General features: G+C 41.5%; 3 protein-coding genes across 4 annotated transcripts in view; 1 reads left to right on the forward strand and 2 right to left on the reverse strand.

Annotated features, from left to right (window-relative positions):
* Nucleotides 1-10086, reverse strand: part of LOC115106621 (peptidyl-prolyl cis-trans isomerase FKBP10-like) — a 13800-nt gene extending 3714 nt beyond the window's left edge. The window contains exons 1-7 of the mRNA XM_029629529.2: nt 9733-10086; nt 9014-9159; nt 8348-8537; nt 4770-4915; nt 1526-1715; nt 1240-1385; nt 180-369 (exon numbers count right to left, since the gene is read on the reverse strand). Of these exons, the coding sequence (XP_029485389.1) occupies nt 180-369; nt 1240-1385; nt 1526-1715; nt 4770-4915; nt 8348-8537; nt 9014-9159; nt 9733-9923 (1199 nt within the window). The 5' untranslated portion in view covers nt 9924-10086. The remainder of the gene's footprint in view (nt 1-179; nt 370-1239; nt 1386-1525; nt 1716-4769; nt 4916-8347; nt 8538-9013; nt 9160-9732) is intronic.
* Nucleotides 10087-10917: 831 nt separating this feature from the next.
* LOC115106624 (cartilage-associated protein-like) lies at nt 10918-23492 on the forward strand. 2 transcript variants are annotated; one of them, XM_029629535.1, is made up of 7 exons: nt 10918-11496; nt 19588-19737; nt 20869-21046; nt 21734-21862; nt 22003-22148; nt 22997-23077; nt 23321-23492. In XM_029629535.1, the coding sequence occupies exons 1-7, from the start codon at nt 10957-10959 to the stop codon at nt 23453-23455; spliced, it is 1359 nt and encodes a 452-aa protein (XP_029485395.1). In that variant the 5' UTR covers nt 10918-10956; the 3' UTR covers nt 23456-23492. The 2 variants fall into 2 exon arrangements, with proteins under 2 accessions (XP_029485395.1, XP_029485396.1); XM_029629536.1 differs by lacking the exon at nt 19588-19737 and having other exon boundaries at nt 10920-11496.
* A 6-nt stretch (nt 23493-23498) lies between these two features.
* The window catches only part of LOC115106623 (disintegrin and metalloproteinase domain-containing protein 11), a 56260-nt gene continuing 52134 nt past the window's right edge, over nt 23499-27624 (reverse strand). The window contains exon 26 of the mRNA XM_029629534.2: nt 23499-27497. Within this exon, the coding sequence (XP_029485394.2) occupies nt 27482-27497 (16 nt within the window). The 3' untranslated portion in view covers nt 23499-27481. The remainder of the gene's footprint in view (nt 27498-27624) is intronic.

Here is a 27624-nt window from a genome sequence, read left to right on the forward strand (position 1 = left end):
AGTCTTCCATCTGTATTTCCTTTCCAACGACGGCCGTTTTAGAGATAAGATATCATCAAAATGAAGTACACAACAAATGACTTAGACCGTCAATACAAAAGGATCCACATGAGGGTTTCAATCGGTTTTCTTCCGTTTGGTGCCTAATAAATACCCACGACCCTGGTCAATGTACTCACGAGGAGAAGAGCCGTGTGCCGTCCAGCAGAGAACAGTTGTAGTGGTAGTGGATTAGATCGTCCACATCGCTGGTCAGGTTACACACCTCAGGCTTGTGAGTCACATGAACCTCCACAGAGTCCTTGGGGTTGTGGAAGTCAATGACATGGATGTCGAAGACCAGCACGGCCGAGCCTGGTATATCCTTACCTGGTACGGCAAGACGGAGAGGTCAAACTGGGTTTCAGTCAGTAATATAAACTAACCTGTAGAATAATGTATTGTTAAATGCGATATATAATGTTGTGTTAGCAACTATTGGGCTATCTCTTACATTTTAGACTAAATTAATCATATTTATACAGGTATGACCTTAATAATTATACATAATCATACAATTAAGGTGTATTCTTCCAACACAAATAGGATTTAAAAAGGCCCAAGGCAGCCATTTTTATATCAATATCAAATCATTTCTGGGTAACAATGAACCTTACTTTAACAGTTTCCAATAAAATGTACAGAAATAGCTTTTTTTAGCAAAAAACTACTTCTCAAACAACAATTATGCTAGGACTGACAGAGTGGTCTAAGTGGGAAGAGAAAACTGAAAACTAGCAGTTATTGGTCTATTAACTAATTTACTGCCTGGTGATGTCACCAGGGAAGCCGAAACTCCCGCCCATGCAAACCTGGCGATTAGAAGGTCCTGTCTAGATTGTATTTTCAACCAGGAAATAACAATGATCATATTTAATCACACTTTTAAAGTCTTTAGTTTCATCAGCTGTTGTACAATATGATACAAAACACCGGAAAAACAGTTTTGACTGCATTGGGCCTTTACCATGTAAATCATTCAAATGAGAGAGCTTACAACCCTGACCACTAATTACCAATCAAAGCTAACTACTTAACTAACCTACTGTAACTACCAATAAAAGCTAACTAACCTACTGTAACTACCAATAAAAGATAGCCAACTAACCTACTGTAACTACCAATAAAAGATAGCTAACTAACCTACTGTAACTACCAATAAAAAAAATGCCCCTCTATCTGCCCTGGACTAAGCCACACCTGCTCCCTGCTCTCCATAGGCCATGTGGGGGGGCAGGGTGACCCTCCTCCTCTCCCCGATGCACACCCCCTGCAAGCCCTTGTCCATGCCAGAGATCACGTAGCCCATCCCAATGTAGGTGTTGTACGTGTTGTTCCTCTGGTAGCTGTAGAGAGAGGAAGGATTCGATATGACAAGCAATGACAGACATTGTCAAACAGTAATCATTCGAGAAGTATTTTCAGTCTTTCATTATGCCATTTTAGACGACTGAGACGCAGCCTATGACACCTGGACATTGCTCACCTGGTGTCAAAGGTGACCCCGTTGAGGAAGGTTCCATTGTAGTGGTAGCGCATGTAGTCCCCGGCCACAGACTTGCGCGCGCACGCCTCGGGCACCACCTGGTTCTCCACGGTGATGTCATCCTTGGGGTTGTGTAGGTCAGCCAGGAGGACATTAAACACCAGGGTGGCCTGAGACGGGATCTCTTTACCTGAAGGAGATCGAAGCAGTCAAGTCAAAAAAGGCTGTACAGAGAAGCAGTTTGTCTGTCTGGTCGTCTAAAGAGGGATCCATGCTAATTGACGGCTGCAAATGCACCAAACAATGAAAATAAGAATTTATTCTTAACTGACTTGCCTAGTTGAATAAAAATAAATAATCAATCAGCCATCACTGACACAATGGAAAAAATCAAATGATTCATTATTTAAATATTTAAATAGCATGGGCAACTGAGAAAAACTAATTGGTACAATTTAAGACCAAGTGGCAAGCAATAATGCAGGTCAGGGCAGATAAGATGTCGTCATTGTTTGTATGTGTCTGTAAATTATTGTTGGTATGTACAGTGCCTTGCGAAAGTATTCGGCCCCCTTGAACTTTGCGACCTTTTGCCACATTTCAGGCTTCAAACATAAAGATATAAAACTGTATTTTTTTGTGAAGAATCAACAACAAGTGGGACACAATCATAAAGTGGAACGACATTTATTGGATATTTCAAACTTTTTTAACAAATCAAAAACTGAAAAATTGGGCGTGCAAAATTATTCAGCCCCCTTAAGTTAATACTTTGTAGCGCCACCTTTTGCTGCGATTACAGCTGTAAGTCGCTTGGGGTATGTCTCTATCAGTTTTGCACATCGAGAGACTGAATTTTTTTCCCATTCCTCCTTGCAAAACAGCCCGAGCTCAGTGAGGTTGGATGGAGAGCATTTGTGAACAGCAGTTTTCAGTTCTTTCCACAGATTCTCGATTGGATTCAGGTCTGGACTTTGACTTGGCCATTCTAACACCTGGATATGTTTATTTTTGAACCATTCCATTGTAGAGTCTCCTTTATGTTTTGGATCATTGTCTTGTTGGAAGACAAATCTCCGTCCCAGTCTCAGGTCTTTTGCAGATTCCATCAGGTTTTCTTCCAGAATGGTCCTGTATTTGGCTCCATCCATCTTCCCATCAATTTTAACCATCTTCCCTGTCCCTGCTGAAGAAAAGCAGGCCCAAACCACGACCACCATGTTTGACAGTGGGGATGGTATGTTCAGGGTGTTGAGCTGTGTTGCTTTTACGCCAAACATAACGTTTTGCATTGTTGCCAAAAAGTTCAATTTTGGTTTCATCTGACCAGAGCACCTTCTTCCACATGTTTGGTGTGTCTCCCAGGTGGCTTGTGGCAAACTTTAAACAACACTTTTTATGGATATCTTTAAGAAATGGCTTTCTTCTTGCCACTCTTCCATAAAGGCCAGATTTGTGCAATATATGACTGATTCTTGTCCTATGGACAGAGTGTCCCACCTCAGCTGTAGATCTCTGTAGTTCATCCAGAGTGAACTGGCTGCATCTCTGATCAGTCTTCTCCTTGTATGAGCTGAAAGTTTAGAGGGACGGCCAGGTCTTGGTAGATTTGCAGTGGTCTGATACTCCTTCCATTTCAATATTATCGCTTGCACAGTGCTCCTTGGGATGTTTAAAGCTTGGGAAATCTTTTTGTATCCAAATCCGGCTTTAAACTTCTTCACAACAGTATCTTGGACCTGCCTGGTGTGTTCCTTGTTCTTCATGATGCTCTCTGCGCTTTTAACGGACCTCTGAGACTATCACAGTGCAGGTGCATTTATACGGAGACTTGATTACACACAGGTGGATTGTATTTATCATCATTAGTCATTTAGGTCAACATTGGATCATTCAGAGATCCTCACTGAACTTCTGGAGAGAGTTTGCTGCACTGAAAGTAAAGGGGCTGAATAATTTTGCACGCCCAATTTTTCAGTTTTTGATTTGTTAAAAAAGTTTGAAATATCCAATAAATGTCGTTCCACTTCATGATTGTATCCCACTTGTTGTTGATTCTTCACAAAAAAATACAGTTTTATATCTTTATGTTTGAAGCCTGAAATGTGGCAAAAGGTCGCAAAGTTCAAGGGGGCCGAATACTTTTGCAAGGCATTGTATAAGTTTGTTTCTGTAATGTAAAGGAAAACATTTTTTTTTTATTATTGAGAAAAAAAAGGACCACTTATGAAATAATTTACATAAATACACCTTTTTAATTTACATAAATCACACCTTTAAATTTTTTTTTTTTAAAGACACTATAGATTTGTGGCGAACAGAATCAACAACCTCGACATCATTCAAGTCTGTTGCTTTGTGAGAAGGTGTACAAGTTCACATTGTTATGTAAATGACAGCTGAAAAGTAACCAGGGCCTTGCCTTGGCTCCAAGTTAAAGCAAGGCCCTGGGTAAAACACTGGGGTAAATCCTCATTGGAAATGCAGCATAAATGCATTCCAACAGAGCTTACATAGAAGCGGTCTGTCTGGACTTTGGATACATATAGACTGGGTGTTATTCAATAAACCAACCAGATCAATCAAACAGGTGGCAAATACAACAGACACAGATGGGAGGGACCACTGAATCTGACTGCTGTTTACAGACTGTTTTTCAGTCTATTTATGTGGACCTATAGAGATGTCAATGCTGATTAAAACAGGTAGAGGAATCAATTAAACCCTTCAACACAATCTATTTATTTAAATGATTTCTTACCAGTTTGGAAAAACAGGTCGTAAATTTAACCAGGGTCATATTCATTTGTGGCCTTGTGGTTAGTGTCCGCCCTGAGATTGGAAGGTTGGCATTCGATTGTCCGAGTCATACGAAATACTAAAAATTGCACATGCGATTGACTAGCGTCTCGTCCAAGGGGTGTACTATACATCAAGCTTCCTCACCCATCAAAAACAGGAGATAGGCTCCTGCTCCTATGAGGTCATCCGCCCCTTGGCTCGTGCAAGGCTACTTACTTTACGTTCATCAGGACACACCGTATTAAAACGGTTTGCAACAGCAAACAAAAACTAGCATTTCTTATTGGACAAGTCCAGGTAGTTCCTCGCCATTTAAGACTCTCCCGCTTTCTTCCGTTCGCTGCCTAATGAATGCGACCCGTGTAAAAAGAAAACAGGAATAATCTCACAACCCTTCCACCTCTCGCATAACTGTATCCCCTCCTTCCATTCTTGTACTTACCAGATCCTTTCTCTCCGTAGGCCAGGAAGGGTGGAATAATTATGTTTCTGGTCTCTCCCACGCACATGCCCAGTATGCCCTCGTCCATGCCTTTGATCAGCCAGCCCTCCCCCACCAGGCTGTCGTGGGTCTGTCCCTTGTTGTAGCTACGTAGGGCTCACACAAGCGCAAAGTCAAACACACACATCCTCCTCCTTCTCCTCTTAACACACACCTGGATAACACAGTACAGACACACACACACACACACACACACACACACACACAGACAGGACTGTTATTTGGACGAAGTTCATTCAGTTGACTTCAGGGTTGTGTGATATTCGGAACCATTCATCTTCATGATTTGCCTGGAAACCTGACGTTGAATTGCATATCATTCTAAATAGGCTGAAATGACTGTTTGAAATCAGGAACATTTCCACTCATGACCTCTACGAGCAAGAATGTTCAATAAAATGATATTTTAGCGTACTTTACCAGTTGTCCGTGCGATTGGTTATTTTGGAGCTGGGACTCAGACAATATATCCCCAGGAAAGTATAATTACATCAACTTGTCAAAGCGCTGGTAGTGCGCTCAGATTTATATCACTTGAAGGATGCGCAGACTCTTGTAAACATGTGCATGAGCTCGGAAGGTGTGCATGTGTCTCGTGCATATATTTTTATCTCGTGAGCATGCTTCAGGTGATGGAAATCTGAACGCGCTTTGACAAGTTAATGTAGTTATACTTCCCTGTGGCTATATTGTCTCACATTCCTACCGCTGTAACTTTCCTGATTCAAACGCTCATTTCTGCCCGACGTAGAATTCCATGCATTTCAGCGTCGGGTTTCCAGGCAACGTCATGATGTGAAATAAATCCCAGCTTCGATAGCAGCAAATCATTGGTAGTCATTTAGTCGCTTGTTGTCAGCTTCAGCAGTGGCCAAATGTGACACTGTCGAATGTAGCAACACTTCATTTGAAGGGTATCGACAAAAGGACAACCACAAGTTGTAGTTTTCATTATGTCACAGTATCAAACGTCAACATAATTGCACTGTACAGTGCCTATAGAAAGTTTACACCCCCTCTAGCTTTTTTCACATTTTGCTGCCTTATAATAACATCAACAACAACAAAAAAGAGGATTACATTTTGTTTTTATCCTACAGATCATGTATGACATTCCTGGGAGTATGTAAAACTTCAATTTTGTATTACCATATCATTTGTGTATGTTCTCTATAGTTATGTACTTAAATGTATCAATTGACCAATTTTGCACATTTGGGCAGACTTGATGCAAAATATTGTAATGCTTCACTGGATCGAACTGTACATTGCACACACACACACTGCTGCCATCTAGTGGGCAAAATCTAAATGGTGCCTAAACGCAATTTTATATTATGGACTTTTTTTCTCTTGCAGTTCAAAGATTATAAAAAATTTGAAAAAATGAAAATGCATGTTTTTTTGTTTGTATTATCTTTTACCAGATCCACCTACTCTACATTTTCAAAGTGGAAGACCGTTATAGACTATTTTATAAAATTAAGAAAAAATGTATAAAAGTTCAATATCATAATTGGATAAGTCTCCACCCCCCAGAGTTAATACTTGGTGAAGGCACATTTGGCAACCATTATTTGGAATAGGGATGTACCAACTTTGCACAACTCTTAGGGGCAACATACAGTTAAAGTCAGAAGTTTACATACACCTTAGCCAAATACATTTAAACTCAGTTTTTCACAATTCCTGACAATTAATCCTAGTAAATAAATGCCCTGTCTTAGGTCAGTTAGGATCACCACTTTATTTTAAGAATGTGAAATGTCAGGAAAAATAGTTGAGAGAATGATTTATTTCAGCTTTTATTTCTTTCATCACATTCCCAGTGGGTCAGAAGTTAACATACAAACAATCTGGGTAGCCTGCCACAAGCTTCCCACAATAAGTTGGGTGAATTTGGCCCATTACTCCTGACAGAGCTGGTGTAACCGAGTCAGGTTTGTAGGCCTCCTGGCTCGCACATGCTTTTTCAGTTCTGCCACAAATTTTCTATAGGATTGAGGTCAGGGCTTTGTGATGGCCACTCCAATACCTTGACTTTGTTGTCCTTAAGCCATTTTGCCACAACTTTGGAAGTATGGGGTCGTTGTCCATTTGGAAGACCCATTTGCGACCAAGATTTAACTTCCTGACTGATGTTTTGAGATGTTGCTTCAATATATCCTACCTCATGATGCCATCTATTTTGTGAAGTGCACCAGTCTCTCCTGCAGCAAAGCACCCCCACAACATGATGCTGCCACCCCCGTGCTTCATGGTTGGGATGGTGTTCTTCGGCTTGCAAGCCTCCCCCTTTTTCCTCCAAACATAACGATGGTCATTATGGCCAAACAGTTCTATTTTTGTTTCTTCAGACTAGAGGACATTTCTCTAAAAAGTATGATCTTTATCCCCATGTACAGTTGCAAACTCTTGTCTGGCTTTTTTATGGCGGTTTTGGAGCAGTGGCTTCTTCCTTGCTGAGCGGCCTTTCAGGTTATGTCGATATAGGACTCGTTTTACTGTGGATATAGATACTTTTGTACCGGATTCCTCCAGCATCTTCACAAGATCCTTTGCTGTTGTTCTGGGATTGATTTGCACTTTTCACACCAAAGTACGTTCATCTCTAGGAGACAGAACACGTCTCCTTCCTGAGCGGTATGACGGCTGCGTGGTCCCATGATGTTTATACTGCGTACTATTGTTTGTACAAATGAACGTGGTACATTCAGGCGTTTGGAAATTGCTCCCCAAGGATGAACCAGACTTGTGGAGGTCTACAATTTTTTCTGAGGTCTTGGCTGATTTCTTTAGATTTTCCCATGATGTCAAGCAAAGAGGCAATAACGTTTGAAGGTAGGCCTTGAAATACATCTACAGGTACACCCCCAATTGACTCAAATGATGTCAATTAGCCTTATCAGAAGCTTCTAAAGCCATGACATCATTTTCTGGAATTTTCCAAGCTGTTTAAAGTCAGTCAATTTAGTGGATGTAAACCTCTTGACCCACTGGAATTGTGATACAGTGAATTATAAGTTAAATAATCTGTCTGAAAACAATTGTTGGAAAAATTACTTGCGTCATGCACAAAGTAATATGTCCTAACTGACTTGCCCAAACTATAGTTTGTTAACAAGACATTTGTGGAGTAGTTGAAAAACAAGTCAATGACTCCAACCTATGTGTATGTAAACTTCCGACTTCAACTGTATATCAATTGTTTCTGTCAAACTTCTGGCTGTAACAAAATGTGGAAAAAGTCAAGGGGTGTGAAAACCTTCTGAAGGTCTACGTAAAACATCCTATGTCAACTTGTGGTTGTTGACATGTGTTATGTATGGCTTATGTATGAGTTATGAAGTCCTTATGTCTGTACCCTTTAAACAAGATGTCACCCTGATTTCACAATGCATTTATTCATAAAAATAAATCCAAATGGGTCAAAATTCAGCCCACACTACCACTGGGTCCCTTAGCATCTGTCCACCCAGACCCTCATGCTTTCACTCCCTGTCCAGGAGTGGACTCACCTGGAGTCAAAGGGTGTCCCATCCAGAAGGGTACCATTGAAATGGTAGCGCACAAAGTCTGTGCGCTTCACAGAGCGTTTGCAGTCCCGGGGACTGCTGACGGTTTCAGTCACAACCAGGTCAGCCTTGTTCCACATGTCCAACAGCATCAAGTCAAACACCAGTGTGCTGTCGGGAGGGACCACATCACCTGACAGTGGATAAGTAGTAAAAGTACGATAATACATTCAAATAGACAATTAGATTTTAAAAAAGTCTAAATGTTTATATGCCTTTTAGATGCATAAATATGTTTTGAATGTCTATTGACTTATTTTTTATATATTTTTTGATAATGCCTCAATATGAGGGTGCTGTAATTGTCTACCAGTGAATTTAATATTGTAACATTACTCGTCCTTGTTATAGCGATTTAAAAGGCCATATAATGTTAAATCAAGTTATTTATTTTCCTATATGGCAATACAATGGCTAATAACTCAAGTTCATTATCAGACATTAGGCACTAAGGCATTAGAAGCAGTTCATAAACACTTATGACAAGTATATACCAATTTTGTAAAATTGAAATCACCAAATTCCACTGTGGTGGCCATTTTAGCTCTCTTTCTGTTGAATTAAGGCCATTACAGGGTAAAGTAAACGATATAACTCGGTGTAGAGTACCTGCTCCAAGGCTGCCATAGGCAAGGTGTGGGGGCACGGTGACTTTTCTCTTCTCGTTGACGCACATGCCCAGGATCCCTTTGTCGATGCCAGCGATGAGCCGGCCCTGGCCTGTCTGTCCTACCGACGCAGCTCCCCTCTCATAGCTGAGCAGGCCAGGACATGAAAGGATGACAAGAGTTAGACAGCAAATAGTAGGCCTATGCAGAAAGAATAGGGCAGTAGGCTATTTCTTGGAATTCATTTGTAATGAAGTTGATGCATTAAAATAATTGCTATTCCTTTTGCGAATGAGTACCTTAGTTCATTCAACTGCGTTTAGTTTGTAACCATTTCAAAAGATGGCCGTGATTGCGTTCCATTCTGCAAAGCCTGTAGCCTACGTATGCTATACGAAAGGCAAGCTGCAGTCAAATAATTTCCATGTTTTGCATATCATTATTTAGCTGTATTGCATATATAATATGTAAGATACACAATAGCCGGATACATAATAACATAATTGTCTTTATTTTAGGATAGATGGCTACAAAGTAATGCACGCATTTATGGAACCAGGACTGTAGAATATACTAGACTACAGATGATTATAATAACCCACTGTGTGCCACACAATTTCTGCAAAAGAAAGGCTACATCAACAAAACTTAACGGACATCAACACATTATTATTCAGAGCTTAAAAATCTTGACAAAGACGATTACTATTTGTATCTTACCTCGAATCAAATGTTTTTCCATCTTGGAATGTCACATTGTAGTGATAACGAACATAATCCCCACTTTTTACTTCTCTGGGACAAAGTATTGGTATCGAATATCTGTCCACGACTACATCTCCAATCGTGGGATTGCATCCAACGTACGTACACGCCTTCAGCAGTAAAAGTAAAAGACTGCTTGCAAACATTATAAATAAGAACGATTCCTGATTTTAACTCGGTGGAAAAGTATTAAACTATTTGTATAAGTAATTTATAGGCCTGCGTCAGTCTTGAAACACTCATTCACTCGTTTCTACACTACACTAAACCCTGTATACGGAGTTGCACAGGATTTTTCCTAAAGAAGAGGGGGGCGGGGGGCTTCTCTCCCTCTTGGCAAGGAATGTTGTAAACGTGGACAGTCTCCAGTTTGCAGTGGGATTGCTCAAACTCAGCGCGTAGATGAGCAGCGGCCGTTCTATGACTGGCTTCACTGTCAGTGGTCCTATAGGCTCTCCTATGCAAACAATCAATGCCAAACTCATGTGCAATGAGCATTGTCAGAGCATGTGGCTCGAAGCATAAAGACATTTTGAAAGTTATTGGCTAGGGAGAGGCTGTAACGACACTCCTGAACAGTAAAACAAATGACCAAAATCTAATGTTTAACCAATTCTGAAATTATATATAGTTTTTCAGGTCAGGAGTGTTCATATAGACTTTTCCTATAGGGTATAGGGTTATGCTACCATTTTTTATTTAACATTTATTTAATTAGGCAACTAACCATTGCAGTGATTCATTGAGGGGGAATAGCCAGGTCCTGAACCAGCTATTCTACAGTCAAGGTAAGTGCACTACCTCCGAAAGCCATTCAGACCTCTTGGTAGAAGCAATGGAATGCTTAAAGATAGATTGAGTTTAATTACTTTGATACATATCCTAAATAGATAGGTATACATCCTATTTAATCCATCTACTGTCACGCAACAAGCTGATCTCATGCTAAATTATCTCCAGTGGCCCAGTAGCCTGAAGAGACCCTCGTTCACATTCAGCTAATGGAATTGTAAACTAGGCTACATGTATTTTTACGCACGTGGAACGCGTTTTAAATGAACAACTAAACGCGTTCCGATATGACAGCTAGAAATCCGAGACCACGGGCTACAACTGTCCAACTCGTGAATTCCCCAAGACCCCTAAACGGTTTGCCGGCCCACCTCTCCCTGAAAGTAAATGGAAAAACACAGTCCCGTTTTATTGGCCAGAGACAAATGCGCAACTTGGATGAATGCATTTATCATGGTCGCCAATCTCCAACGCGTAAAAGGAATTATTTTCTCAATCTCTTTGTGTTTTATTGCCACTGTAGTGGTCGCGCAGTATGACAACTACAACTTTAGACATTTCCCACAAGAGGAGCTCATGCCAATCGAGTCTGCGTATGCACAAGGCTTGGACAATTATGCCTCAGAAAATTGGACGGACTGTATCAAATTCATTGAATTAAGTTTACGCCTGCATCGACTTCTGAAAGACAGCGTGACATACTGCATACGAAACTGTAATGCCAGTAATGTACAGCTACAGGAGCCTGTCATGGCAAGCAGCACCGGGGATATGCAGATCTTCTGGCGCATTTTGATGCGAGCATCATGCCTGAAAAAGTGCAGGATGCACTTCCCTGCGCTCTCGCTCCCTTACCCTAGAAAAGAGGTCATGGATGATTTCGATAATAGGTCGCCCTACCGTTACATGTACTTTGCTTATGTCCAGGTAAGTCACATTTTGGACTGCAGGCGGTGGCGCAAAAGGCCTGAGTTTTGATGAATAAACAAATTGAAGGCGTGTTGAGGCTTAACCCCTCATTGGCCAATCATAATGTGCCCCATGGGTAAATATGTGTTTGCCTCAAGTTGTGTATATGGTATTTTATGCATTGCACTGTCAACTCCTACTAGTCCATTATAACCTAATTTGTTAAATAGTTTACAGAAACAACAAAAATGGGAAATGTCCACTCACCATTACTATTTCCAAATATAGAGTATATCGCTATAACAGTATATCGCTGTATACATCAATGATGTCGCTCATGCTGCTGGTGATTCTCTGATCCACCTCTACGCAGACGACACCATTCTGTATACTTCTGGCCCTTCTTTGGACACTGTGTGTTAACAAACCTCCAGTCGAGCTTCAATGCCATACAACACTCCTTCCGTGGTCTCCAACTGCTCTTAAATGCAAGTAAAACTAAATGCATGCTCTTCAACCGATCGCTGCCCACACCCGCCCACCCGTCTAGCATCACTACTCTAGACGGTTCTGACTTAGAGTATGTGGACAACTACAAATACCTAGGTGTCTGGTTAGACTGTAAACTCTCTTTCCAGACTCACATTTTTTATTTCACCTTTATTTAACCAGGTAGGCCAGTTGAGGACAAGTTCTCATTTACAACTGCGACCAGTCCAAAATAAAGCAAAGCAGTGCGACAAAAACAACAGAGTTATACATGGGATAAACAAACACACATTAAGCATCTCCAATTCAAAATTAAATCTAGAATCCTCTTCCTATTTCGCAACAAAGCATCCTTCACTCATGCTGCCAAACATACTCTCGTAAAACTGACTATCCTACCGATCCTTGACTTCGGTGATGTCATTTACAAAATAGCTTCCAACACTCTACTCAGCAAATTGGATGCAGTCTATCACAGTGCCATCCGTTTTGTCACCAAAGCCCCATATACTACCCACCACTGCGACCGGTATGCTCTCGTTGGCTGGACCCCACTACATATTCGTAGCCAAAGCCACTGGCTCCAGGTCATCTATAAGTCTTTGCTAGGTAAAGCCCCGCCTTATCTCAGCCTACTGGTCACCATAGCACCATAGCAGCACAAACGTAGCACGCGCTCCAGCAGGTATATTTCACTGGTCATCCCCAAAGCCAACTCCTCGTTTGGCCGCCTTTCCTTCCAGTTCTCTGCTGCCAATGACTGGAATGAATTGCAAAAATCACTGAAGCTGGAGTCTTCTCTCTACTTGCACATTCATCTTCTGTACATATATCACTCCAGTGTTTAATTGCAATTATTTCACCACTAAGGCCTATTTATTGCCTTACCTCCCTAATCTTACTACGTTTGCACACATTGTATATAGATTTTTCTATTGTGTTATTGACTGTACGTTTGTTTATTCCATGTGTAACTCAGAGTTGTTTGTGTCGCACTGCTTTGCTTTATCTTGGCCAGGTCGCAGTTGTAAATGAGAACTTCTTCTCAACGGGCCTACCTGGTAACATAAAGGTGAAATAAAAAATAACCTACTATTGGTGTTGATAAGGTCAGTAGTGACTTTGCCACATGAAAAGGTAAACAAACAAACAGGCAAATATAGGCTACAAGTGGATTCATCACACCAGAAAGCCAGCTGAATTCCCGTGATTTGACAGTTAGGTCCAATAGAGGAAAGTGGAAGATCTTTTTTTTTTTTTGACAAAATCAATGCCGTAACCAATTGCATGACTGCTAAGACCAGTTTTTGGTCGGTCTTAATTATCCTCTCTTGGCTGACTGAAATTGGCATATTGGCGCACGTTTATAAGGACACACCAAAAATAATTCCACCCCTTCCACCTCAGCGCAAGCGAGCTAATGCTAGGAAGGTAAAATTACAAACCTGGCGCAAAGGGCTGGAAAATGTCAATGCGCCAGTTTTTACATGACGAAAGTCAAACTAACGTGCGTTTCACACTTGCACCTGCTTACCGTAAGCATAAAATAGAACCTGTTGTTGTTAACCACGATTAATCTGCAGGAAAGATGCAGTGCATTCGGAAAGTATTCAGACCCCTTCACTTTATTCTCATTTTGTACATTACAGCCTTATTATAACATTGATTAAATTAACATCTACACACAATACCCCATAATGACGAAGCGAAAACAGGTTTTTAGAAATGTTTTTTCAAATGTATAAAAACATTTAAATAATACCTTATTTACATAAGTATTCAGATCCTTTGCTATGAGCCTCGAAATTGAGCTCATGTGCATCCTGTTTCCATTGATCATCATTGAGAAGTTTCGACAACTTGATTGCATTCCACCTGTGGTAAATTCAATTGATTGGACATGATTTGGAAAGGCGCACACCTGTCTATATAAGGTCCCACAATTGATAGTGCATGTCAGAGCAAATAACCAAGCAATGAGGTCGAAGGAATTGTCCTTAGCTCTGAGACAAGATTGTGTCAAGGCACAGATCTGGAGAAGCGTACCAAAACATTTCTGCAGCATTGAAGGTCCCCAAGAACACAGTGGCCTCCGTAATTTTTAAATGGAAGAAGTTTGGAACCACCAAGACTCTTCCTAGAGCTCGCTGCCCAACCAACCTGAGCAATCGGGAGAGAAAGGCCTTGGTCAGGGAGGTGACCAAGAACCCGATGGTCAGTCTGACTGAGCTCCAGAGTTCCTCTGTGGAGATGGGAGAACAACCATCTGTGCAGCACTCCACCAATCAGGCCTTTACGGTAGAGTGGCCAGACGGAAGCTACTGATCAGTAAAAGGCACATGAAAGCCCGCTTGGAGTTTGCCAAAAGGCACCCAAAGGACTTTCAGACCATGAGAAACAAGATTCTCTGGTCTGATGAAACCAAGATTGAACTCTTTGGCCTGAATGCCAAGCGTCACATCTGGAGGAAACCAGGCACCGCTCATCACCTGGCCAATACCATCACTACGGTGAAGCATGGTGGTGACAGCATCATGCTGTGGGGATGTTTTTCAGCGGCAGGGACTGAAAGACTAGTCAGGATCGAGGGAAAGATGAATGGAGCAAAGTACAGCGAAATCATTGATGAAAACCTACTCCAGAGCCCCCAGGGCCTCAGACTGGGGCGAAGGTTCCTTCCAACACAATGACCCTAAGCACACAGACAAGTCAACACAGGAGTGGCTTCGGGACAAGTCTTTGAATGTCCTTGAGTGGCCCAGCCAGAACCCGGACTTGAACCCGATCAAACTTCTCTGGAGATATCTGAAAATAGTTGTGTAGCGACACTCCAACCTGATAGAGTTTTAGAAGATCTGCAGAGAAGAATGGAAGAAACATCCCAAACACAGATGTGCCAAGGTTGTAATATTATCTAATCCGTTTGCCCTCAAAAGTTGTGATATTTCAGAAATAAACCATCCTTGCTGCCATATCAGTAGTCTCAAACAGTGGTCGCCAACAAGTCCTTCGAGGCATTCCTAGTCAATCACCAAACATTTCTGTAGAAAGGCCAACGACAAAGGCATAAAGGCTTGTTGCTCCTTTTTTTGTGTTGTGTAGTTGCTGGGAGGTGCACTTGATTCAGAAGCCCTGCGCAGGCAATGCGTTTCCATTTTGTATTTTCAGACAAATTAAATGGTTCAAACTCCACCTACCCCCACTGTATGAGTAGCCAAGTGTATCAATAGCCCTGTGTTTTTTGAATTATTATTAGCAGCTTGTCATGTCTATTTTATATCGAGGTATTTCACTTTCTCTGGACATAGGAACAACATGACTTTGTGCCTGAGTCGGATGCAGTGCGACTCGAGTTTCCACCTCTCTGGCCAGTCTCACCTGAGAGGAAAGAGAGTGCAGGGACCGTGAGAGGCGGACCCTCTGATGCCCTCTCCCTGCCTCCTCTGAGACTAATGACGTGTTCAAAACAACTGGTAACTTGGAAATCTCCGACTTCAGTGCATTTAAGACAACTGGGAACTCTTGAGGGGAAAAAAACAAGATCCGACTGGGAAAAATCGTTTTGAACAGTCATCCAACTCGGAAACTTTACTGCACAAACCTCATTCCTACAGAACTGTTTTTGTTCTTAAAGACCCAGGCTCAAGTGTACCTAGATTGACCTAGATTGATGGATGTTTTACAAACATTTGGAACATATTCAGGGTGTGTGCTTAACGTACACAAGATCCAAGCCCTAGTATATAAATCTACCCCACAGGAAGAGCTGAAGAGTAGGTATAACTTCCACTGGACCTCTTCATCCATTAACTCTTTTGGAGTATATCTACCAAAAGATACACCCAAACTTTATTGCATGAATTACGATCACATTAACAAGAAAATACACTGCTCAAAAAAATAAAGGGAACACTAAAATAACACATCCTAGATCTGAATGAATGAAATATTCTTATTAAATACTTTTTTCTTTACATAGTTGAATGTGCTGACAACAAAATCACTCAAATTATCAATGGAAATCAAATGTATCAACCCATGGAGGTCTGGATTTGGAGTCACACTCAAAATTAAAGTGGAAAACCACACTACAGGCTGATCCAACTTTGATGTAATGTCCTTAAAACAAGTCAAAATGAGGCTCAGTAGTGTGTGTGGCCTCCACGTGCCTGTATGACCTCCCTACAACGCCTGGGCATGCTCCTGATGAGGTGGCGGATGGTCTCCTGAGGGATCTCCTCCCAGACCTGGACTAAAGCATCCGCCAACTCCTGGACAGTCTGTGGTGCAACGTGGCGTTGGTGGATGGAGCGAGACATGATGTCCCAGAAGTGCTCAATTGGATTCAGGTCTGGGGAACGGTCAGTCCGTAGCATCAATGCCTTTCTCTTGCAGGAACTGCTGACACACTCCAGCCACATGAGGTCTAGCATTGTCTTGCATTAGGAGGAACCTAGGGCCAACCGCACCAGCATATGGTCTCACAAGGGGTCTGAGGATCTCATCTCGGTACCTAATGGCAGTCAGGCTACCTCTGGCGAGCACACGGAAGGCTGTGCGGCCCCCCAAAGAAATGCCACCCCACACCATGACTGACTCTCCACGGCGTCTCCAGACTGTCACGTCTGTCACATGTGCTCAGTGTGAACCTGCTTTCATCTGTGAAGAGCACAGGGTGTCAGTGGCGAATTTGCCAATCTTGGTGTTCTCTGGCAAATGCCAAACGTCCTGCACGGTGTTGGGCTGTAAAGCACAACCCCCACCTGTGGACGTCGGGCCCTCATACCACCCTCATGGAGTCTGATTCTGACCGTTTGAGTAGACACATGCACATTTGTGGCCTGCTGGAGGTCATTTTGCAGGGCTCTGGCAGTGCTCCTCCTGCTCCTCCTTGCACAAAGGCGGAGGTAGCGGTCCTGCTGCTGGGTTGTTGCCCTCCTACGGCCTCCTCCATGTCTCCTGATGTACTGGCCTGTCTCCTGGTAGCGCCTCCATGCTCTGGACACTACGCTGACAGACACAGCAAACCTTCTTGCCACAGCTCGCATTGATGTCCCATCCTGGATGAGCTGCACTACCTGAGCCACTTGTGTGGGTTGTAGACTCCGTCTCATGCTACCACTAGAGTGAAAGCACCGCCAGCATTCAAAAGTGACCAAAACATCAGCCAGGAAGCTTAGGAACTGAGAAGTGGTCTGTGGTCACCACCTGCAGAACCACTCCTTTATTGGGGGTGTCTTGCTAATTGCCTATAATTTCCACCTGTTGTCTATTCCATTTGCACAACAGCATGTGACATTTATTGTCAATCAGTGTTGCTTCCTAAGTGGACAGTTTGATTTCACAGAAGTGTGATTGACTTGGAGTTATATTGTGTTGTTTAAGTGTTCCCTTTATTTTTTTGAGCAGTGTATATGATGACCTAGACAGGTGGAATTCACTTCCCTTAGATTTTAATAGTAGAATTGAAACAATCAAACTGAACATCCTGCTGAGGTTACTGTATTTGTTCCAATCACTGCCCATAGAAATCCCACCTAAACGGTTTAGGGAACGGGATAAACGGATATCAAGGTTCATCTGGAACAGTAAGAGACCAAGAATTAGATATGCAACATTACAATTACCAAAAAAATGTGGGGGTATGGCCTTACTAAACCTAAAATATTATTATGTGTCAGCCCAAATGAGACCTTTGGTGTGTTGGTGCAATTCAGAATACAAATCCAAATGGAAAGACATTGAGACTACTTTGACAGAGATACCCATACAGTCAGTTTTGGGAAATAAGGACATGGTAATATAAATATACAATAGACAAAAATCAGTGGATTCATTTCTCTCTGAAGACATGGTTTAGGGTAGTTAAGCAAAATCATTTGACAGAGAGATCAAACTGCTGAGTTGGCCCGCATACGACCCCAGCAACTCAGGACAGCAGATTTAAACAATGGACGCAGAAAGGCATCACATCATTCAGTACAATTATAAGGAATGGGGACCTAGATAACTTCCAGGACCTAAGTAAAAAACATGGCATGGATTGTTACAGATACCTACAAGTTCGACAGTATTTCTTAAGGGAGATAAAAATGATTGGCCCTCGAGCACCTCAACAATTAATCCAAGTATTCACTAACGCATGTAACAAAAAACCTATTTCAAATCTCTACTTTGGTATTCAATCCTCAAAGAAACATTCTACAAACTATATTAAAAATAAATGGGAGGAGGAACTTAATATTAAAATAACTGATGAAACATGGTTGAACATATTAGAGAGTCAACAAAGCTCCACCAACTCAAGGTCATGGAGAGAATTCTGTTGGAAGAATGTTATACGTTTCTTCATAACACCTAAACTGAAATCAAAACAGACTGGCTCCCTACACCCTTGATGGAGAGAATGCTGTCTATTGAGGACGGATCACTCTCATATCTTTTGGACCTGCCCCGCAATCGACACTTACTGGGGAAAAATAAGATCTAACATTGGGAAAATAATGGGATGTGACATAGAACAAACATTCATTTCTTTGTACATGGGTGAAATACCTGGTAACTTACACAATAGAGAAAAGTACCTCTTGAAGGTCCTACTGGCAGCCAGTAAAAAGGCAATCACTAGGAAATGGCTACAAAAAGACCCTCCCACAGTGACACAATGGATAGACATTGTAGAAGAAATACACCACATGGAGCGTATGACCTTTGCTTTAAGAACTCAACAGGAGAGAGGTCAGGAATACTGGGAAAAATGGGCTTCGTACTTGGAAAAGGTCTAATTCAAAGATGTCAATGTAACTAATATGATGAAGGTATAATGTGCACTGTAACTGACAGATCTTTTGTTGTTCTTTTATTTAACTTTATTTGTACTTTCTTTGTGTTCCTCAATAAAATTAACAAAACTATAACATTTTTTTTTTTAAATATATGTTTTTATTAGGTTAATGTATATTTTTGAAGTCGTGTTTAAAAAAAGAGCGGTAGATCTCAGAATGCTTTTTGACTTGCGAAAGTGATCTTGACTCAGAAAAGGTTGGTGACCACTGGTCTACAGCAAAAGTACTAGACAGCTCAAAGTAGCCCAAAGTCCTGCCACACACCACATCAGTTCCAATGATGGAAAAGACACAAAGAGAGGAAACCGCTTTGAACAATTGAGATTCTCCTGTCTACATACAGTATCTGGCAGCAGGGTAGCCTAGTGGTTAGAGCGTTGGACTAGTAACCGGAAGGTTGTAAGTTCAAACCCACGAGCTGACAAGGTACAAATCTGTCGTTCTGCCCCTGAACAGGCAGTTAACCTACTGTTCCTAGGCCGTCATTGAAAATAAGAATTTGTTCTTAACTGACTTGCCTAATTAAATAAAGGTTTAAAAAAAAGCTGTCCCACTGCAGTTAGAATACTTATCAAATTGTATTTTCCTCCCTTTCTTGAAGTCATCATTGATCTGACATGACTGGATTGATGCTAGCAAGCGTTCTAATCTACAGCATTGCTATCACCAATTGTCTTAATGTTAGATCAGTGATAACTTGGATTGAAGGAAGGACGCATTTTCTGAGTATTCCAACAGGGCCTTCACCACTTGGCCTGTGTTATGTTTCTCCCAGACGGATGACCTCCAGAAGGCGTTGGCGTCAGCCCACACCTATCTACAGAGAAACCCAGAGGACCCGGTCATGACACGGCACATGAACCAATACAAAAGAGAGTTTGACTTGGAGGGTGTTCTCATTGACCACGAAGAACGCCCCTATGAGGTGAGCATAAAGGAGAGGTGGGAAAAGGTACTTCAAAATCAATCTGACCCCAACCTAATATCAATCCACAATACCCCGTCACTACAGGTTCACTAATATTCACAATACCCCGTCACTACAGGTTCACTAATATTCACAATACCCCGTCACTACAGGTTCACTAATATTCACAATACCCCGTCACTACAGGTTCACTAATATTCACAATACCCCGTCACTACAGGTCCACTAATATTCACAATACCCCCATCACTACAGGTTAACTAATATTCACAATACCCCGTCACTACAGGTTCACTAATATTCACAATACCCCGTCACTACAGGTTCACTAATATTCACAATACCCCGTCACTACAGGTTCACTAATATTCACAATACCCCGTCACTACAGGTTCACTAATATTCACAATACCCCGTCACTACAGGTTCACTAATATTCACAATACCCCGTCACTACAGGTTCACTAATATTCACAATACCCCGTCACTACAGGTTCACTAATATTCACAATACCCCGTCACTACAGATTCACTAATATTCACAATACCCCGTCACTACAGGTTCACTAATATTCACAATACCCCGTCACTACAGATTCACTAATATTCACAATACCCCGTCACTACAGGTTCACTAATATTCACAATACCCCGTCACTACAGGTTCACTAATATTCACAATACCCCGTCACTACAGGTTCATTAATATTCACAATACCCCGTCACTACAGGTTCACTAATATTCACAATACCCCGTCACTACAGGTTCACTAATATTCACAATACCCCGTCACTACAGGTTCACTAATATTCACAATACCCCGTCACTACAGGTTCACTAATATTCACAATACCCCGTCACTACAGGTCACTAATATTCACAATACCCCATCACCACAGGTTCACAATACCCCGTCACTACAGATTCACTAATATTCACAATACCCCATCACCACAGGTTCACAATACCCCGTCACTACAGATTCACTCATATTCACATTACTCTGTCACTCAGGGTGGGGGGTTGGGATCAATTCCATGTAATTGCAAATTTCAGTGTTCTACCAGAATTAACTCAAATGAAATTAAACTGACCCCCAACATCCACACGACCTTGTCACCCCCAAGGTTAGCTTCCTGAAAGCGGTCACCTTGTTCAACTCTGAGGACTTCAGCAGCAGTATCAGTCACATGGAGCAGGCCCTCAGCCAGTACCTCCAGCAGTACAGCCTGTGTCAGGCCATGTGCCACGGGGCCTGCGACGCCGACCTCCCCCAAACTAAAGACCTGTACCCCACACTGGCAGGTAGGCTACTGCTGCCTCACTAAGACCCAAAAACACCGAAGGCAGACCCGGGTAAAACCAGGGTTCCTTAGAAGAATGTGCAATATACATGTTTGATTATTATTTTTTTAAATAGTAAGAAGCTGAGTGTTTTCCAAAACAAAGTCTGGGCCAAACAAAGTTGCAATCTTAGAATCTGGAAATGGAAGAAAAGCTCTTTTTAAAAAAGGGGGGCAATTTGCGATTGGTACATCGATTTTTGGACTTTTAAATGAATGATATATGCCTATTGATTCTTGAAGAGTATAACTTCTAAATGCCTCATGAGGTTATTGTCGTACCCCACCATAATCCAACATATTAGCCTGTAACGCTCCATTGTTTGGATACAATGTAATTGAAAACCAAACACTGTATAGCTTCAAAACATGGTTAGACGTATCATTTTGATATCATGGATGGTCAGTCCTTGCATCCATAGCTTGGTCTATAAATGTGAGAGTGGTTTTTAAGTTAAGGTGCCAGAGATGGTGGTCTCTCAGGGAGGTCAAGGTCAAAGGTTGCTTATAATTTGGCAGTCAGGGCTGGCTACACAGACCCAGATGATATAAACCCATGAGTAGCCTCAATTCTGGTTGAATTAGTTATGTACCATGACTTTGAATGACTATTAGGACTAAACTCATTTTTTACCACCTTCTTTCACAGATGCCTATGTTGACGCACTGAGATGCGAGGTGAAGTGTGAGGAAAACCTGATGCCAAATGTTGGCGGCTACTTTGTGGAGAAATTCATCGCCACTATGTATCACTACCTGCAATTTGCTTATTATAAGTGTAAGTACCAACCATAGTCATATAATGTAGATATTATCCACCATCTTACTTTGATTAACAATAATGTCAAGCCTATGTATCGGGACTAAACGAAAGAGTCCAAATAAAAAGGACAAGTTATTCTTCTCCTCTCAATACAGTAAACGATGCCCGCAGTGCGGCCCCCTGTGCGTCCAGCTACGTGCTCTTTGACCCCGAGGACAAGGTCATGAGGCAGAATATGTTATACTACCAGTCTTACAGAGAGCAGTGGGGCCTGGATGACCACAGCTTCACACCCAGAGTGGTGAGAGAATGGCTCTATTCATCTTTTCAACTTTCCTCACATCCTCTCACCTCTTTCTTTAAACCCATTGGAAAAGGAAGTCGGAAGGGAGCGACAAAGGACCTACTATGGCTGAAAAAGAGGCGAGGAGATAGATTGCGAGGAATCACTGTAAAGACCAATTGAAATAGACAGCCAATGCATCCTTCCTGTTAGCCTTCATTGGAGGTATTTACGGATCCGTAGATATTTGGATAAATGAAAGCAAGGTTTTCTTCTATTAAACTGCTTTCACTAATCCAGCCTTCTCAACTATGGGATTTTGCGCTTGTTTTCTTACAACCTGTAGTGCTCCTCCTAGGCTTCCCCAAAACCAAACGTGGGAGTAAATGAGTGCACACTTCGGGGAGAAACGGAATTGGACTAGTAACTTCAGAGACAGGAAGGAAATACATAGGCAGCTAGGGATTGATTTGGAATTAGGCCTTCCGCTGCTCAGTCTCCGACCTAGCACGGCCCTGTAATAGGAATCCTAGACTTGGACAATCCCCTGCTCTGTTCAAAATCACCATGGTGATCTAGGAATGCAAATGCTCAGCGCAGGCCTCCACTCTGTACATAAGCGCAGAAACACCATTTGCCTCGACTCAGGCATTATGGGAAAAAGACCAAATCACAAGGATGTGAAATAATTCAGTCTGCAGATACTTCCATTTTGTGTTTTGTTATACTCAACTTTTTTTTAGGGCAGTGATTAATTGAAAAATGCAAGGAATTGAGTCTGACAAGCTTTATGAAAAGGTAAAACTCTGACTTGCAGATCGTGTCCAAAGTGAACGTGAAAGAATAATTTGGCTCCGTTTCAACAGGAAGCATTGAGGTACTACAACCATACCACCTTGCTGAAACAGATGCTGGCATTTGCAGAGAACTACTTGCAGTCTGATGAGGTAGGATAATGCAGTTTAAGGTAATTAAAGGGGAACTTCAATGAGAAGTCGTCATTTCATATGGTGCCTGTAACGCTATAACATAAGATGATCCGCTTTAAATGTCTTGCACTGAGTCGTTAGGGTTGTAGGCACAACATGGCGTTTTGAATTCCCCTTTAAAAAGGTTGTCGATAACCCTTACGATTGATGACACGGACCATGACTCACAGTATCGGTTGTGTGTGGACCTTGTTTTTACAGGACTTTTTGGGTCCAGAAGAAGCTGCCATGGAGGACTCCTCTGATGTTGAGTTTGAAGGGATTGGAGACTATCAGGAATCAATCCTGGCTAGATGGTCACAACCCAAAGCTAAAGGGGACGTTGGTGATTCCTAAAGGTTTGTTCTTGACTAATGATGAATAAAAACAGAAAGACAAATGCGTTTTCACACTTCCATTTTATTTCTCTTCACTCTCTTCCCCAATTTCTCATCGTTAAAATGTTATCACCTGTTCCTATTAGGTCTTAAAAAACATACGAAGTCAATAATCGATATCTGTTCCAGAATTGTAATTCAAATATACAGTTGCAGGGAGGTCAAAATAAATAAATAAAAGCTCCAGAATTTGCACACATCACACATTGAAAAAAGGATAAGTCGAACTCAAGTCCTAAACAGTAAACCAAAAGTAAATAACATCAAAGCGACGCTATTCTATATAAATGCAATACGTATCCTGGAATCACTAGGCCGGGAAGCAGTGCACAGTTAATTATACACAAAATGTACACATTTTCACTGTTGGGTTTCAAGTCTGCTATTTAAAGATATTGCAGGTTATCTAAGTACACTGGTATTTGATAGGTCAGTCCAATACAAATGGTTTTATGAATACCTCTGCATATATTGTACAAATTCTCATGGATTATGTTTATATGTACAGCCAATGCTATTCCACTCATACAAAGGCTGTTAAGTGCCCCACTCAGGAGGATTGGTAAGTCTGCCAAGACTGTGTGGGGGCCAAATGAAAAACTAGAAATTAGACTAAAGAGATCAAACATTTGGATGACAGAGGGCCATTTGGCTATTATCTCTTGATTAAGGTCTACCACATCGCCTGTATTAATCTGTCTCCACATTTCTGGTCAACCCGAAACTACCGTTTTGTCAACCCCCAAAGCAGTCTTTTTGTCAACCCCAAAGCAGTCTTTTTGTCAACCCCAAAGCAGTCTTTTTGTCAACCCCCAAAGCAGTCTTTTTGTCAACCCCCAAAGCAGTCTTTTTGTCAACCCCCAAAAAGCAGTCTTTTTGTCAACCCCAAAGCAGTCTTTTTGTCAACACCCAAAGCAGTCTTTTTGTCAACCCCCAAAAAGCAGTCTTTTTGTCAACCCCCAAAGCAGTCTTTTTGTCAACCCCCAAAGCAGTCTTTTTGTCAACCCCAAAGCAGTCTTTTGGTCAACTCCTAAACGGTCTATTAAATTCAAGAATTTCCAATAACACAGTGCTCAGTGTATTAATGGTCCCAAAACAACAAACTAATCATCATATTTGATCACTTACAAAATATAGTTTCGACAAAGCTCCACTAAATCTTCATAGCTAGTCTATCAAACAGCATAACGGACAGTAGCCTGAGAAAAAGGGGTCATTATGTGTCAGTGTAAAGGAAGAACGGAAATAAAAATCATTCCTCATATATTTTCTATATCCCTATCCTGTTTACACATTACACGCTTTTAGGGATGTACGGTTACCAAGCAACACTAGTGTGAACAAGTTCCCTGAATAGGAACACTGCAAAATATGTGAACTGGTAAGCCTATTTGTTGACGTCCGTCGTCATTATATCACAATTTCCCAATTACCCATTGGCTCGACCACATACTGTATCATTTTAACTGTAAAGCCAGACTTAACCTGGAAGGCTTGGTGTGACTAGTAGGAATCTTACATAGGGGATAACTTTAATATCAACCGGCATTCTCTTATTTCTACAAAAAAAAAAGAGCATATCGAGTATCCTGTTGAACTGAGAAAAGGTTCACTGGCCTCCAAGGCAGATCTTAAAGAGGCCGTGTCGGGATGAACAAGGCACACGAAAGGCCAGCAGCAAATGAGGCCAGAACCAGACATGTCAACAGTTACTCTTTCAGGCAGGAGGATCGATATTAAAAGATGGCGTCTGTTCCTAACCCGCTAGGTGTTTTCATCGACAGTGGCATTGTAAATGGTCCCCGGTTCAACTTTTAAAAAGGCTATTTTGTCATCTTACCCATGGAATGTAAAATACCTACATTAAAACAAACGACACGGTAGCCTATTAAACAACCGCGAATTTGAACAGACAGCCTTACATTAAACATATAAAATAACAAAACAGGCAAGAGGAAGATCCCGAGAACAGGCTCAGGCTTACATTTTCATTCAGCGAACTCCCCGAATTCAGTCACTGGCAACTATCCAATAACATACGACAGAGACGCCTCCACAAAAACACCAACAGGCCACGGTATTAAAACATGTTAAAAGGTCATACACATTGTTTTATACACCGGAAGTATTTACATTCAAGTCTAAAAGTGAACAATTGTTTGCGGTATCCTATGAGTCGAACAACAAGAGTAAATGGACTGTGATGGTAAGCTTCCTGAAATGTCCATTCCTGACTAACATTTCTGAATACACATAGAGATACAGATTAAATAAGAGTTCAAGTATACTTGATGCTACTTTAGGCTGGCAGTGTAACTTTTTAAACATGACCAGAACCTGTAATGGAGAGGTAGGTCTGTGTTTGGTGACACGCAGAATACACTCGGAACCTAAAACAATAGTCATTAGTTACTGAGAGGAAGGAGCGAGACAGCGGCACACGCAAGCTACCACTGTTTTTCTTACTCAAGCTCATCTGTCTTTGAAAGTAGTCAACGGATTCTAGGTGAAGGCAAATTTCACTAAAATTGGGTGTACTGTCCCTTTAATCAAAGGGCTGCTTGATTTGACTTTGTAAGTATTTAATTGAATGACAGTCTGTCAATGTAAATACAAATACCATTGTAATGAAGCTCAAATATATAAACTTCTTGCTTATACGGAATCTACCATTGATGCAATATACTGAAAAAGAGTAACGATTTGAGTCCACTCACAAACATGTGCTTTCATTTGAGAAGCTACGACTATGTCCCAGCTGTCGAAAACATCTGAGCGCCTAGAATATACATGATGTACTAAAAGCACCCATATTCAGCATACATGTATGTATTCACACTCAATCTCTATATGGATTACATATTATACAAGTACAATACACATTTGACGTCTGGATGTGTATGTGCAATAGACTATTTCATCTAGCTATAGCCGTCTCCGTACAAAACGTACACTTGATATCGAGACAGAGATTGCGACAAGCATTCGCCCACTCGCAAGGTTGAGCTATACATTCATACGTTTATGCATATTATGTTAAATTGGATAACTGATTACCGCTAGATTACTGTTTGATACTGGAGAGCAACATACTAGAAGAATATAAATGGTGGTTATGTTGGTATGTTAATAGAAATGCCTAGCTAAGCAGAGTACGCAATTAACCCAACCATGCCGTCATGTCTAATGGAAAAAAGAGAGCTACGATAACTGTCTTTGGAGACGAGACGTATTGTATGACCTACACAGCAGACAAAACTGTTTGTTTTCTGTTCAGGTTGTAATTATATAATTTCAACCAGTTTTGCCCGCTGGGTCCCATATGTTGTTATTATTATTATTTGACCATACATCCTACATGGTTGTCGTAGGCTGTATGGTATTTGTCAGCTTGTTGAACGACCCCACGAGTAAATTGCAACTAGAGATCGAAGCTTATGAGCAGCCCTACATAGGATATGAGATTCATCCTTCCTCCCTCGTCGCAGGAAATGTTTTTTTAAAGCGCCATAGTCCAGTAGAAGTGTCTAAATGGCAGGAAAGACTAAGTCAAAATTGATTTAACTTCAGTACAAGCACTTGTATGGAGAGTATACATGTCCTGGACAGCTTGGTCTAACATCCTCATAGAAAAAGAAAGCTATGGAGAGTCAATGGGGACAAACATACATTTCGGATATGACACACACAACATGATGATAAAACACAAATGTATCTATTTCTATGTGACACAATGTGGGGCCCTTGTCGGTCAAGGTTTCGGGGAATGTATTTCAGGTTAAACCTTTACCGAAGGCAAAAAGGTGAGACGTCTGTGGCTGGAAGATTGACAAGAAATACAGAAAATGGAAAAGGAAAAGGAACCGTGACAGGGAGAATTGTGAGAGTTGTAGTTGAAGAGAACGGAAGACACCTTTGGATTTCTCTCCTCAAAGTGGATAGGACACAGGGCAAGGAAGACAGGACAGCAAATGGACAGATGTTTTCATCCCCCTCCAGATCTAGAAAGAGAAAAAGAGGAGGGGAAGAGAAAGCGAGGGAGAAGGAAAGGAAAAGAGTTTGAGAAGTTAAAAGCAACGGAATATACCACAGTGTAAGAAGGCCTATACGCTGTGTCAAAGAGAGGGC

Source organism: Oncorhynchus nerka, linkage group LG23 (assembly GCF_034236695.1).
Source record: "Oncorhynchus nerka isolate Pitt River linkage group LG23, Oner_Uvic_2.0, whole genome shotgun sequence".
NCBI lineage: Eukaryota > Metazoa > Chordata > Actinopteri > Salmoniformes > Salmonidae > Oncorhynchus > Oncorhynchus nerka.